Source organism: Rhinopithecus roxellana, chromosome 15, assembly GCF_007565055.1.
Source record: "Rhinopithecus roxellana isolate Shanxi Qingling chromosome 15, ASM756505v1, whole genome shotgun sequence".
Classification (NCBI taxonomy): Eukaryota; Metazoa; Chordata; class Mammalia; order Primates; family Cercopithecidae; genus Rhinopithecus; species Rhinopithecus roxellana.
In genome coordinates this window covers 45,809,994-45,825,664 of record NC_044563.1, presented here as the reverse complement: position 1 = coordinate 45,825,664, position 15,671 = coordinate 45,809,994, and the positions used below count along the sequence as shown (strand labels likewise).

General features: G+C 36.3%; 1 protein-coding gene across 16 annotated transcripts in view; it reads right to left on the bottom strand.

Moving 5' to 3' along the window:
* Positions 1-15,671, bottom strand: part of PICALM (phosphatidylinositol binding clathrin assembly protein) — a 113,967-nt gene that overhangs the window by 21,140 nt on the left and 77,156 nt on the right. For 5 of the 16 annotated variants that reach the window (XM_010356013.2, XM_010356007.2, XM_010356009.2 and 2 more), the window contains 5 exons: positions 12,046-12,195; positions 5,686-5,793; positions 4,016-4,147; positions 3,892-3,922; positions 2,684-2,783 (listed from right to left, as the gene is read on the bottom strand). In XM_010356013.2, the coding sequence (XP_010354315.1) occupies positions 2,684-2,783; positions 3,892-3,922; positions 4,016-4,147; positions 5,686-5,793; positions 12,046-12,195 (521 nt within the window). The remainder of the gene's footprint in view (positions 1-2,683; positions 2,784-3,891; positions 3,923-4,015; positions 4,148-5,685; positions 5,794-12,045; positions 12,196-15,671) is intronic. The other 11 variants (XM_010356008.2, XM_010356012.2, XM_010356010.2 and 8 more) reach the window with 3 other exon arrangements.

The window sequence follows — 15,671 nt, the reverse complement described above, 5'->3', positions numbered from 1 at the left end:
ATACAAATTCTACAGGACTAAATACCTATTACATTTTAGTAGTCAGTCTTAAGTGCTATCTATGAACTCCTAATATTTCATATAGATTAATACTAACTTAAGAAAATATTCATTATATTTTAATAGTAGCATTGGTATTTATATCATTCCTCATACATCATCAATGTCATAATTCACACATGAGACCATAAAATCCACTACTCTAAACTCCTAACATACCCTAGTCGATGAGGTGTGTTATAGTGGGAAGAAGACCGGATTCAGACTCAAAGAGATGGATGTCAACTTAAAACTGCTTTTCAACTGCTTTACATTTAGGGGGAAAAAAAATCTTTAAAAGTGGGGTGATACATGCTCCAATTCCCTCAAGTGAGCAACATTTACAGGTTTAAGATTGTGTATTTGTGTATATAAAAATCTAAACTACTTAAATGCAAAGTTTTAAAATCAGTGATGGCAGTCTGGGCGTAGTGGCTCAAGTCTGTAATCCCAGCCCTCTGGGAGGCTGAGGCGGACGGATCGCTTAAGGTCAGGAGTTCAAGACCAGCCTGGCCAACATGATGAAACCCCGTCTCTACTAAAAATAAAAAAATTAGCTGGGTGTGGTGGTGGGTGCCTATAATCCCAGCTACTTGTAGGCTGAGGCAGAAGAATCACTTGAACCTGGGAGGCAGAGGTTGCTGTGAGCTGAGATCGCACCACTGTACTCTAGTCTGGGCGAAAGAGCAAGACTCCATCTCAAAAAAATAAAAATAAAAAAAAATAATAATAGTTGGGCATGGTGGCTCAAGCCTGTAATCCCAGCACTTCGGGAGGCCGAGACAGGCGGATCACGAGGTCAGGAGATCGAGACCAGCCTGGCTAACACCGTGAAACCCCGTCTCTACTAAAAAAATACAAAAAACTAGCTGGGCGAGGTGGCGAGCACTTGTAGTCCCAGCTACTCGGGAGGCTGAGGCAGGAGAATGGCGTAAACCCAGGAGGCGGAGCTTGCAGTGAGCTGAGATCTGGCCACTGCACTCCAGCCTGGGCAACACAGCGAGACTTCATCTCAAAAAAATAAATAAATAAATAATAATAATAAAATTAGTGATGGCAGTGAACATTAACTGTAAAAACAAAAAAAAACTGCCTTAAAAAGGTAGCTAAATATCAATATTACTTTCCATTTATTAAGTCTCAAGCTATATAATAAAATGCACAAATTTTTACAAACATACTATTTTTAGCTCAGTCCTACTAATTTTAACATATCATTAACCCATGGAAAACAGGGCAGTGCTCTGGAAGTGGCTATAAGGGCAACAGCGGCCTCTAACAGTAATAGGATAGCTCTTAGTAATGTGTAGCCCGTGTAATCAAAACACAGCTACTAGTCTACTGTCAGGAGAATGAATGTTTCAAACTTTTCCACAAGAAGGAGTTTTCTTTGACAAAAATTTGTTGTTTGGTAAGACAGAAACTGGCCAAGGACAGGAAAATAGCCACAAAGCTATTCTGGGTCTACCATATCTTACAGTAATTAAAAATATGCTAAAACCTCTTCATTACTAGATGCTAATTATTTAATTAGAAAATACAGTTAATCCTCATTATCCATGGATTCCGTATTTGCAAATTCACCTACCTGATAAACTTTGTGACACCAAAAATCAACACTCCTGGTGCTTTCAAGGCCATTCATGCTCATTTGCAGAGTGGCAAAAATTTGATTCATCCAATACAGTTCACTTCCAGCTGAGATGGAACAAAGGACACTCTGCCTTGGTTCAGCTCTCATACCAGACCAGAGGATAGAGAATGAGGATGGGGAGTCCATCATACTGCAAGAAACTCTGACTCTGGGGCCAGCTGGACAGGGCTAAAATTCCAACTCTGGCACCAGTTAGTGCGACAGCCTTAAGCAAGTCACTTAACACTTCTGAACTTTATTTCCTCTTTTGTAAAATAAAGAAAATAGAATATACTAGAATGAAGTTTTCTAAAAGGATCATCTATGTGACATACACATGTATGTATATATTTCCCCTAGCAAGGGTTCAGTGTTCACTAATTCAGTGTTTGGAGTGACTTCAAATACTTAACTGCCACAAACAATGAGAATCAACTGTATAAGTTATATGACATATATATAATTGTCAAATATATTGTCATATATAAAAATTACATGACAAAACCCAAGCAAGTATAGTTTCTTTACCAATAATGAAATCAGAAGATTTTATATTTTAGAAAAATAAATAAAAAATTTGAGGTCAGTAATATAGAGTAGTGATTAAGGACATATGTTCTATAGTTAGGCTGCCTAGGTTCTAAAAATTCAACTAATGATTTAAGATCTCTGTAATCCTGAGCACATTACTTAATAACTCTGTGCCTCCACTTCCTCATCTGTAAAATGGGGATAATAATAGTTACTAACACATTAATAGAATTATCAAAAATAAAACATTAGTATTTACTGGAATGAACTCTGGCACAAAGTAACCCTTAAATACTTGTTAGCCACTAAAATATACCTGGTAAACATAGGCAACCAGCTTCCTTTAAAAGAAATACAAATTACTTACACTTCTAAACTCAGTAACAATCTATTTATGCCTATCACTTTAAAAACATTTTCATGTTACATATTTAACTAAATTATTCAAGTGTTAGTATATCAGAAGCTTTTTCAACTCACCATTGTTGCAGCATTCCAAGCGGTTGTTGGTGCAACCTTTGGTTGCCAGTTAGATCCTCCAGTTAACTTCTTTTCACCTGGTTGACTCCAATTTACATCACTTTAAATAAACATAAGTGAGAATATTAAATGTCTCTAATTATAAAGTTTCCTTAACTATCTACGTATATTGAACAGAGTAAGATACAGACTTGAGGCTGGGCGTGGTGGCTCACGCCTGTAATCCCAGCACATTGGGAGGCCAAGGTGGGCAAATCACTTGAGGTCAGGAATTCGAGATCAGCCTGGACAACATGGTGAAACCTCATCTCTACTAAAAATACAAAAATTAGGCAGGCATGGTGGCCCGTGCCTGTAATCCCAGCTACTAGGGAGGCTGAGGCAGGAGAATTGCCTGAACCCAGGCAGTAGAGGTTGCAGCAAGCCAAGACAGCGCCACTGCACTCCAGCCTGGGCGACAGAGCGAGACTCTGTTTAAAAAAAAAAAAAAAAAGGCCGGGCGCGGTGGCTCAAGCCTGTAATCCCAGCACTTTGGGAGGCCGAGATGGGCGGATCACGAGGTCAGGAGATCGAGACCATCCTGGCTAACACGGTGAAACCTCGTCTCTACTAAAAATACAAAAAAAAAAAACCTAGCCGGGCGAGGTGGCGGGCGCCTGTAGTCCCAGCTACTCCGGAGGCTGAGGCAGGAGAATGGCATAAACCCGGGAGGCGGAGCTTGCAGTGAGCTGAGATCCGGCCACTGCACTCCAGCCCGGGCGACAGAGCGACTCCGTCTCAAAAAAAAAAAAAAAAAAAAAGGCCGGATGCGGTGGCTCAGGCCCCTAATCCCAGCACTTTGGGAGGTCGAGGCTGGTGGATCACGAGGTCAGGAGATTGAGACCAACCTGGCTAACACGGTGAACCCCTGTCTCTACTAAAAATACAAAAAAATTAGCTGGGCATGGTGGCAGGTGCCTGTAGTCCCAGCTACTTGAGAGGCTGAGTCAGGAGAATGGTGTGAACCCGGGAGGCAGAGCTTGCAGTGGGCCGAGATTGCACCACTGAACTCCAGCCTGGGCAACAGAGCCAGACTCTGTGTCAAAAAAAAAAAAAAAAAAAAAAAAAAAAGATGCAGACTTGACATCTCTATACATACTTTTGAGACGAAAGTCAAATCAACCTCTAAATAACACATGGAGAAAAAAATGTGTGTATTAAACACTCACTTCTTAGTAGTTCCATTTCCGATGCCAAGATCTAGTAAAGGAGAAAAAAAAAGCATTTTATAACACGAGACTCAGTTTAATAAAACAACATAAAAGAAGATTAAAGTATCCAAAGACTACTTACTGCCCACAAGGTTGGCTAAAGATGAATCCAAGTCATCAGATACTAACTTGTTAGGCGGGAGTTTGGCAACAGGAAGGCTCTGGTTCTGAGAGGCCACTGTTGGTTTGAGAAGTCCACCTAGTTCATCAAAGCCTTAAAGTTACAAACAGACGAAATAGAATTTGTAAGGAACTTTATGATGCTATGGTTTTCTAAAGGAGGTATATGCCTTTTCTCCTTGTTTGTTCACTGGAAAAGTTATCCAAAAAACAGACATTAGTAAATGTCTTTAAATGGAAAATGGAGAAATTTACCACTTCACAGTGAACTGACTGAGAAGGCTGTATTTGTTTTGACAGAAATCATCTCTTATCTCATGACAAAATTACGTTAGGGTTAAAGGGGATAAGAGAGAAGTATTATAAAAGGGAAAAAAAGGAATGTAATTCTCCTGCTTGCCCAGCAAAATTTTTTGAAGACTCATATCTAAAGCAACATAGGTTAAAAAATAGCTCTCTGGAACTTTGAAAAAAGTTCCTTTTGCATTAAGAAATAAGATTTTATAGACCTTTTTTTAAAAGCAGAGAATGTAAGAGTGAACTATATCTAAGAAACTGCTAAATACTGTAATTGCATAAGCCCATCTAGTAAATGAGGACAATTCTTAAAAATGAAAATAAAATTCTTTAAGTTTTCCTCACCAAAGGATAGAAAATAAAAGAAAATCCAATCAAACTCTCTATGAGACTCAATAGTATGATCTAGGAATATTAGAGTTTGAAAAAGAAAGTCACCAAAGATGATAGTTCACAACGATTGGTCTCTCTTTCCACTTTCCTAGGCAAGACAAACTAAAATCTAATGCAGCAAAAAAATATTACCATAAATCTACTAGTGCACAGAAAAAAATAAATTCTTAGTCCACACATATTCTTTATAGGCTTAATTCTTAGTTTTTGGAGGATAACTAATTATATGTTATAAAATTAAGAACATCTCAATGTATTCTCTCTAAATGGCTAGAAGTTAATTACTAACCAAAATCAAAGGCCATCCCAGAGTAAGAACAAAATTATGAGTGTCAAAGTTTTACAGGCACTTCAAATTAACAAGGTATTAATGAAAACACAAAGTGGAAACCTGGCTCTACAGATCTATAAAGTTTCTTTAAGACAAATGAATCATAATAAGAATCATGTATAAAACAATAAAAAGCTCCTGTACCCACAGGCCTGATTATTTAATACATTCTAATTATTTATAATAGATTATTTAAACAAGTCAAGGTACCACAAGTTATATTATTCTAGTTTACAAACATAGCCAATTTCATACATTAAGATACAATACTGTTATTATCCATTTCAGTAAAGGTAAAAATTGCATGCCTAAAAAGGCACAACATCTACACAGAGTCACAAGCAACTTACATTCTATAGAGCTAAATCTCTTTTTCTCTCTTATTTTGCTCTAGGACTAACAAAATGTTCCCAAATTCTAAACTGGTACCAATAAAAGAATAATGACTAAACAGCTCCTTGAAGTTCTCGTCTAGTGCTTGGGGGGATGGGTCAATTTCTTTGGCTACCCCAACTTAATACACTTAAACATTTTAAAAGCAGTATTATTTTTCCTTACACAGAATCTAAATTAGGACACCATAATATTTTTAATAAAATTTTTTTCCTTACCCCCAGAATCTACAATAACATTTGTAGATTTATTTCCAAACACAGATTCAAAGTCCACATTAAGGCCAGCTGAAGGGTGTGGCTGTGCAACTGGAGAAGGAGTGAATCCTGGGTAAACCAAAATGGAAAAAAAAGTTCAATTATTTAATAACTCTACATTTACAACTATTTAATAATGATGACAATAGAATGGAAAATGCAGTAAATTTCCCAAACAAAAACAAAGCCAATCCTTCAAGCAAAATGTTTTCTATATCACATTTTTTGCAGTGATTGGGTTTTCCCTAACAAAATCATCCTACTGACAAAATTAACAAATGAGCAACTGACACTGAACTGAAAATATGCTTCATTACAGAAATCTTTGCGTATCTTTTACCTTAATTTTGTATGAGGATCATCTTTAAAAAACTAAACACATCTAAAATTACAAGATTTTGCATGAAGCAAAATACATACGCAATATAAGGGATCAGTTGAGAATGCAGTAAGAATTCTGTAGTGTTTAAAAAAACAAGTATGAAACCTCTCAGTATCCCCAAGATAAAAGTTTTTCTCCCTCCCACCTACCCATTTTCCATATTTCTCTCCATCCTTCCTTCAACAGTTAATCAAAAGCTAAATAGCTTAAGTTCAGTGATAGGATTCTCAATGTTGCAACTCACTAATCCTTATGTCCATCTGTATCCATGTGCTTTTAAAACATCAAAGAAAAAAGATATGCCACTTTCAACTCTCAACCACCCTCTAACTTCAACTTAGTACTTGTAACAGTGGGGATGACAAGCATAAACTCAAGCATACTAATTAAGCTGACTCTACTCTTGAAACACAAAACCATTAACAGACCTTATTCTTTCTTGCCTGCGTTACACTAATGCTAGTGGTATTACACAGACAATAAGCTCATTGTCTTTAAGATCAGCCTATACAGAGTTAACAAATATAAGGTTTCCAATTATGCGAGGTTATATTTGAGTAAGGTTCTGAATGTCTAAGGGCTGAAAAGAATTAAAATCACCTAAAAATATTAGGGCTGTCATGTGATTTGGAGAACTTTCAATGATTGAGTATATCCAAATAAACAGCAACCTCGCAAGGATCACAAAGAAGAAATTATTTCACCTTTTGGAATGCTATAAGGCTCCTAAGGTCTCTTCCTTTTCTAAATTCTACTGTGTCAGAATATAAAAAACCAAAGAAACAAACAAAAACCACCTATATTAGAAGGTTAACAACTACACCATTAGGGAGAAGTTAAACTTCTGGTGTCCTAAACTTAGGATCCCTCTCTTCCCCTCCTCTATTCGGGTCAGAATCTCACTTTGATTTCTTAATGTATAACACCAGGATGTAAAGAAATACAATGATGCATGTTGTACTAGAAAGACTGATCTCAAAGAAAACTGTAAAAAGTAGGATAAGATTTGGTGAGATGTCCAAGAAGCTCCTCAAAGACAGAAACAACAATTTGTTATTAGCAAAGAACCATACAAGCTGATACACATTAATGATACTACTTTAAAGTAGCATTTTACACATCCTATAATGACTATTCTGTAGCACACACATTTTTAGAGAATGTACCAGTTTGATCGTGTTCCATACTCACATAACCCTTAAACTACTATTAACTCAAAGACATTGGTCATACAATGAGAACACAAAACACTATCAAAATATGAAATAATTTAGTATATAAATCTCCTGACTATTCATGAAAAGGATCTGAGAATCCTAGACTTACCAATTTAATAATATTTTTAAGTGTGCAAGCTGTTTAGGAATTATGCCATCAGCTTACTACTGGTTGTTCTCTTAACCTTTACATACGAAGCGAATGTATCTACTCAAGAAAAAAATCTATCATGCTTAATTATGTGCCCATGCTATTAGGGTGTAAGTAGTACAGATAATGTTCTTTAAATCATTCTGGTAACAATCTTGGCTCTGATGTCACTAACTTTTAGATTATATATGGAACAATTTAAAATTAGGCCAATATATCAAATTCCTATTTTCTCCTCCTACTTTGCCTCAACTTTCTAGAATATGATTGATATAAAAGATAAGCTTATCCTTTATAGTCACACAGAAATGACTTCAATACTTTCTGTAAAAAGAGGAGCCATCTCCCGAAATGCCTAGAGATACCAATCTGTGAAATTACAACATAATTACCTAAAAGTATAAAAGGTTAGAAAGACTATAAAGTAATCCAGAACTTGTATCTCAAGTTTTAAAAGCCTCTATAGACAGAGGAAAAAAGTTTAAAAAAATTAATAAATTGCAACAGCAAATCAGCTTTTAATATTTGCTTAAAGTCACAGTTATCATGGAGACAAGCAGTTTACTTCCAAATTAACAATTTTTTAAGTAATTATTGCATGCCTGAAAAACACACACCAACAAGGTTAGAGTTTTGCATCCTAATTTCAATGCACATCATCAATTTTTTGTGAAACTATCAGGACTGCCAACTTTTAATTTTTAAAAGTTATTTAAAACAAAAAGACCCAGCTAGTATCACTATTCTAAAAGGGAAAGTTTACAAAAATACACACACACACAAATGCGCGCGCGCCCATGCTAAAAAGATCAGGCGCTGAGCTCTGAGTTAAGGTAACTTTATGTTATTATTACACAGGTCCTGCTTACTCTTCCATTTCACCAAGGCTCAGTGAAAACTTTCTCACTAACCAGCACCAACCCACAGTTCATCATTTAGAAACCACTGGCCTGCAGGATAAATCTCAAGAGGACAGTAATAAATTAACTAAAAAGTACAAGATCAACAAGCTTTGGGGAAAGAAAGGCATTCCAAATACCTTTTACAAAACTTGGTTGGACTGTTAATTGATTTTGGTGGTAGTTTTACAATAAATTAGGACTCATACTTTTTTGTCAAAGTAACTACTACCATTTATTAAACACTACTAAACACTATGCAAGGATTTTATAAACAGGGTATTATTTAAACCTCACATAAACCCTATGATATAGTTATTATCCCCGTTTTATAGATGAGGAAACAAAGAGAGATTACATAATTTACCCAAGGTCAAAGATTTAGTAAGCCTGTCAGAACCAAGACTTGAACCCCCATTTGTTTGATTCTAGAATCTATTAGGGGTTTTTCAGTTTAATCCCAAGTATTTCACCTTACATAAAATAGTAAGTAGAACAAGACATTTTTTACTATTGCTATATAATTAAAAACAACTCAAATTTTATGAACTTCTTGAGCTTTTCATTGCTATTAGACCAAAAAAAGTGAATAATCTTTGGCAATTTTAGAATCTAAAAGCAATAAAGAAAAAAAACCAATGTTTAAGATTTTAGCTGATGACTACATAATAATTTAGGTAAGAAGTACATTCTAATCATGATGTGGTCCACATACATAAGAATTTTAAATTCTTAAAATTTTTTGAGAGATGGGGTCTTACATGTTCCCCAGGCTGACCTCAAACTCCTGGCCTCAAGCTATCCTCCTGCCTCAGCCTCCTAATTAGCAGGAATTATGGGTACCAGCTACTGGACCCAGCTCCCAAGATGGTTTTTAGTGGTAGTCATTTTGATACTTTTATATGCCTAGCAAAGTGCTAGATGTTACATAGTCATGTATGTAAACCTCATGACAATCCTGCAAGACACTATTATCCTAACTTGCATAGCCTTAAAACGGTTAAATACTTGCTTAAAGTCATAGTTCATGAAGCAGAACTAGAATTCAAACCTAAGTTCATTAGGCTCCAAGCACATACCATCAAACGCCCTAATAAATTCCATTTTAAAAATACATTTAGTCCTGTCCAATTCTTGCGATCAAGAGCCTCAATTCTTTAGTTGTGTCAAGCATTCTTTTTAATCCCAACTTAACTACAGTAATAACTACTATGCACACAGAAAGTATCAGCTGGACTTTGAGGTTTTACTGCTACCACAATAGCCTTGAATATATGTGGAAAGACATAGATTATACAAAACTTCAGATTCCATAACCTTGTAATATTAAAACGTTTACATGCTTGTGAAAATTTAAGGTTTGAGAATGGAGTAAAGTAAGAAGATGATAAGCATCTATTCATAAAATCACCAAGTGTTTAATTAAGGCAAATGAAGTTAGGCAAAAAGTAGTGTGTTCTTTGAAAGCGAGTAAGTATATTTTTTCTTACCAAGTTTATAAAAACTAATTTTAAGGAAAAAAAAATCCTTCCTGCATAAATAAGTTGTAAAGATACTGTTATCTAGCTCCAAATGAGCCGGCTACAGTAGAAGAAACAAGGCACATAAAGGTAGTATTAGGAGAAACTTAAGTGACACAAACAATTCTGACAAGGCACACAAGACAGGAAGGCAGGAAAGGAGTAACGACAGGCAAAAAAAGAGGGGAAGAGGGAAGGAAAGAATCAGGGAAGCAGCTAGGGAGGCAGGCAAGGAATAAGAGGAAGAAGAGAAGGTAGAAAAAAGAAAGAGAAGGGGAGGAACTGTTATGAGTGGGATGGGTAATTGAGAAAACAAAAAATGGGGGGAGCCCAAGCACTTGGCATTCTTCAAATTACAACTTACTAAAAAAAGAACTTAAGGCTCCATTAAGTACTTTTAAAAAAACTATTCTGTTTGCATAAATTAAAAAGAAAAACCCAACACTGTATCTCATTAGAGAAGAAATATGAGGCAGTTGGCTTTTTAGCCAACATGATCCTGTCCTCTAATGTGTGGTTTTACAGGTGAGAAAGCAAGCCTAGACACTTTCACAGACACTCACATATGCAGCATAGTTAAGACCACAACTCAGTCTCCTTGACATACAATTCAGTGTTCTTGAAGCTTCAATGAGGACAAGCTACCTATTACACTATTGCCTATTACACACATCATTGTATCAAATGTCTTCCCTCTGTCAAGATCAGAAGCTGCCTAGATACATAGCTATTCTGATTTTTCTGGATTGTTCTTAATCCTATAGAGTAAGGGTTGGCAACTTTGTATCAAAATGACATGAAAGAATTACTGCAATAAATTATCACACTTTGGGTATATATGTATTTCAAGCTATTAGACTAGTCATATTTTTAGAAGACCTGATTTGGAACTTTGTCTATTCTCCTTCTACTAACTCACTTTCTAGTTACTTCTTCCTTCCCCTCACTCATATATATCTAACAGAATATTTAGAATATGGTCACACGATTTGTTTAGGGTATACTGATGACTTTCTGCATGCTATTTTAATGAAATATTTAAATTCACATTACCCTAAGCTGCTTCTCTGAACTGAACAAAAGAAGTTTCATTGTCTGCCGTGCATGGTGGCTCACGCCTATAATCCCAGCACTTTGGGAGGCCGAGGCAGGCAGATCAAGAGGTCAGGAGATTAAGACCATCCTGGCCAACACGGTGAAACCCCATCTCTACTAAATACACAAAAAATTAGCCGGGCGAGGTGGCGGGCGCCTGTAGTCCCAGCTACTCGGGAGGCTGAGGCAGGAGAATGGTGTGAACCCAGGAGGCAGAGCTTGCAGTGAGCCAAGATCATGCCACTGCACTCCAGCCTAGGCGACAGAGCAAGACTGTCTCAAAAAAAAAAAAAAAAAAAGAAGTTTCATCGTCTTTGGGGCTGCGGGGGGAGCAGGGTTAGCATCTTTTTCAGCAGAATTCAAAAACATTTATTTCAGCTTCAGTATATATTTTAAAACTTACTATTCCCTATATAACCTCAGTGTGAAATTCTGCCTTTTTATACTATAATTACAGAATATCCAAATCAAGTTGTGTTTCTGCTTTACTATTTAAAATGGAACACATACTTCCTACTTTTATCTCCATACTATCAATAAAGTGAAATCTTTCAGAATGGGATAAAAAATATGCATAGATTTTGGACAATATAAAACTGTGACATGCAACAGCTATAAGAGAAACAAAAGATTAAAGATAGCTGCTAAGAGTGATTAACCACCCTCTCTCCCAAGCACAAAGAGAAAAATATAAACACATATAAACAAGTAAGTTTAAGAGATGTTACTTTTCAACCAGTTCTCCAAACTAAAACAGGAAGCTGCATGTGATACTAGACAGCTAGAGTACTGCACTGTAACATGATAAGAGAACAAAACGCTAAACAAAAAAAAAGAGTTCAACATCAAGAGAAATTTTCCTAAAAGTTCGTATAAATAAAATTGAGATACTAGTGTCAATTTAAAAAACTCACTACATGATTGCCGGTTAGTTTCAGAATTTGATATTAAAATCTGAAGTAATTATTGCAGTGCTTTTAAAGTAATTAATGGACACGTAAAATATAGTTAGGCAGTATAAACATTGATTGGAAAAAAAGGTTAAATGGTACTTTACCAACAAACATTTCATGAGTAGGTGTCCTAGTAGTGAAAGTGGATACATCTGAAGAAATGGAAAGGTGAACATCACCACTACTTTTTGTGAGGAAAGGATTTAAGCTTGGAATGGCATCATCAACAGCATCTACAGTAGCAGAGAAAGGATCTGTGCAGTCCAAATGTATTACAGCAAAATGAAGAAAGGAAGTAAATTAATTAGTATTGTAATTAGTCAAGAGATGAAAAGTGAAAAATAGTAGCTATATTATCGTTTATTAATCTTAAATGTCTAAATTCTCAAAAACAAAAAAATATCTAATTATCAAGATGGAAGAATTGCATTTAACATATTTTAAAATTAATCCTTAGAAAAAAATCATTTTATTTGTTAACACCAGAAAGCCAATAGCGAGGTAGTTAAAAAAGAGAACAATAACCAAGATATTTCTATAAAGAGCCACCCATCCTGCACCAACCTTCCCTGTCCTAGGTGAGTGTGTTGGTCGTGGTGGTATAGCTGTGTTTACCTGAATAACTGATATCGACAATAGGTATGTGTGTCATGAGTAAACTTTCAAAGAAAAAAAGAGGGTAATGACAAATTAAGGGTAAGGAGCTGTTTCTGGCATGTGCAGATAATTCCTGCATATATTCAAAATAAAAAATAAAGATGAAGAAAAAAAATCTAAGCATGGGGGAAAAGAGTTTTAGATAATTAAGAACAGAGATGAAAGAATGCCCACTTAATAGATCGGCAACAGCTTTGAATGTCTAAGAGCTTTAGTCTTTAAATGATTTGCTAAAGGAACAACAGAAGTGTTGTTTCCCTATTAGAATGATATCAAATATGTACCATTATCAAATGCTTTATCTAATGTTATTCTAGAATCAGATAAATACTATACTGATACTTTATTCAAGATAATTATCATTCTAATGACTGAAACCTATTTTTCTTTACTTCTCAAGATTTAAAAAGTTAACTAAATGGGGAAAGACAAAAATAAAAAGTAGCAAAAATATTACCATACTTTTTTCTTTGTAACATAATTAAAAATAAGCGGATACTCCTGTAATTCTAAACAGTAGAATCTTTCTTGTCTGTTCTAGTTTAGTTCTTGACCTTCACTGAAATATACTGGGGTACCTTCACACTACTAGGTACTGTATTTTACTCTCAAGATTGTTTCACACTACTAGGTACTGTATTTTACTCTCAAGATTGTATTACTGCACATTAAGAAGGCAACACTGGCCTAAGGACTAGCTCATTTACTATGGTATAGACACATTTCCTTTAAAGTCAAAAAATTCAAGGCAAGCATTCTGCAAGCTCAAATACAACTGTTTGAAAAAGGAAAAAAAAAATCAAGAAAATACTCAGGTTATGATTTTTAAAATAACACATCTTTTCAATACAACTTTTTCTGTAACATAAGAACTTTTCTATAATAGTATTCTTATGGAAAACCAATTCACACTAAAAAAAAAAAAATGAAGTCCTACAAATCTATTAAAACACGCTGATTATGCTATTCAAACGCGAAATCTTTCCCATCACTCCACTCCCCAATAAATGGAACACTGGGAAAAAAGAATCAGAAAACGATAAGAAATAAAAAGTAGAAAATAGTTACAAGAAGTTGCAGGGGGGTGCAGTGGGTTTTTTTTTGTTTTGTCCTTTTTGAGAGTGGGTCTTGCTCTGTTGCCAGGTAGACTGCAGTGGTACAATCATGGCTCACTGTAACCTCAAACTCCTGGGCTCAAGTGATCCTCCCACCTCAGCCTCCCGAGTAGCTGAGACTACAGGCACGTGCCACCGTGCCTGGCTAATTTTTGTAGAGATGCTATAATACCAATGCTAGTCTTGAATCCCTGCCTGGACTCAAGTGATCCTCCTGCCTTGGCCTCCCAAAGTGCTGGGATTACAGGCATGAGCCACCAAGGACAGTGGTTTTTAGTACTAAAAATATATGTATTTTTTAGCTAATATATATACTGATGGTCACTCTAGCTTCTTCTTGCATAAGAAAGGAGTTGCATTAAGCTTAAAGTTGGCCAGTTAGGCTGAAAGGTCTGATTTTTTTTTTTTTTTTTTGAGACGGAGTCTCGCTGTGTCATCCAGGCTGGAGTGCAATGACGTGATCTTGGCTCATTGCAACCTCCAGCTCATTGCAACCTCCACCTCCTGGGTTCAAGCAATTCTCCTGCCTCAGCCTCCCGAGTAGCTGGGATTACAGGCGCGTGCCACCACGCTCAGCTCATTTTTCTATTTTTAGTAGAGACGAGGTTTCACCATGTTGGCCAGGATGGCCTCGAACTCCTGACCTCAGGTGATCCACCCACCTTGGCCTCCCAAAGTATTGGCATTACAGGCATGAGCTACCACACACAGCCAAATGTTCTGTTTTTAAATACATGATATTAATAGCTGCAGAGAATTTTAAAAGTACATTGTATTTTGTCAGACAAGTAAAATACCTGTTTTTCACGCAAAAAAAAAAAGCCATGAAATAAGTCATTTTTTAAAAAAACACACATTATTTCTGTAACAGATCCATTGCTTTATGAGAAAACACATGTTCAAGAAAGGTTACCAGTTATCCGCTGTTCTACTGACAGGTTTTATGTAGCACCTAATTTCAATCACTTCCTATTACGTGAAACACCTTAGAGAAGAATATTCAGAAATATGCGCAAATGTATTCATAACTAGATCAATCAGATAAGGAAAACCAGTTCCTAATCTACTTGACAAAACACTACAGCTAATCTACAAGATGTTAATCTATTAATGGACATTATACTATAATAATAAAAACCAATTCATTAAGGTATAATAATAACACTCCAGCTATTTCAAGTTAACCTATTAAACTGGCAATTCTAAATCCCTTAAAGTTCTTTTTTTTTTTTCCTTTAGACAGAGTCTTGCTCTGTCGCCCAGGGTGGAGTGCAATGGCACAATCATGGCTTACTGTAGCCTCGAACTTTCTGTGCTCAAGCAATCCCCCCACTTTAGCCCTCTGAGTAGCTGGGACCACAGGTGTATGGCACCATGCCTGGCTAATTTTCTTTTTTTGTAGAAGCAAGGTCTCGCCATGTTGCCCAGGCTGGTCTCAAACTCCTGGGCTCAAGCAATCGTCTGCCTCAGCTCCCAAAGTGCTGGAATTACAAGTGTGAGCCACTGCACCCAGTTTAAAATTTTTAAATACAGTTTTGTCCATTATTTTTTTCATTATTCATTCAAGTTTATTTTTTTGAGACAGAGGTTCGCTCTGTCGCCCAGGCTGGAATGCAAGGGCATGACCTTGGCTCACTGCAACCTCCACCTCTCAGGTTCAAGCGACTCTAGTGCCTCAGCTTCCCGAGTATGTGGGATTACAGGTGCACACCACCACACCTAGCTAATTTTTATATTTTTAGTAGAGATGGGGTATCACCATGTTGGCCAGGCTGGTCTCAAATTCCTAACCTCAAGTGATCCACCCACCTCGACCTCCCAAAGTGCTGGGATTACAGGCATGAGCCACCACACCTGGCCCAAAAGTTTAATTCTATGCTACACTAGAGTCATTAAAAAAAAAAAATCCAAAAAAAGTTAAAACAAAGACTAAAATGGCACCACAGTCATACTATAGC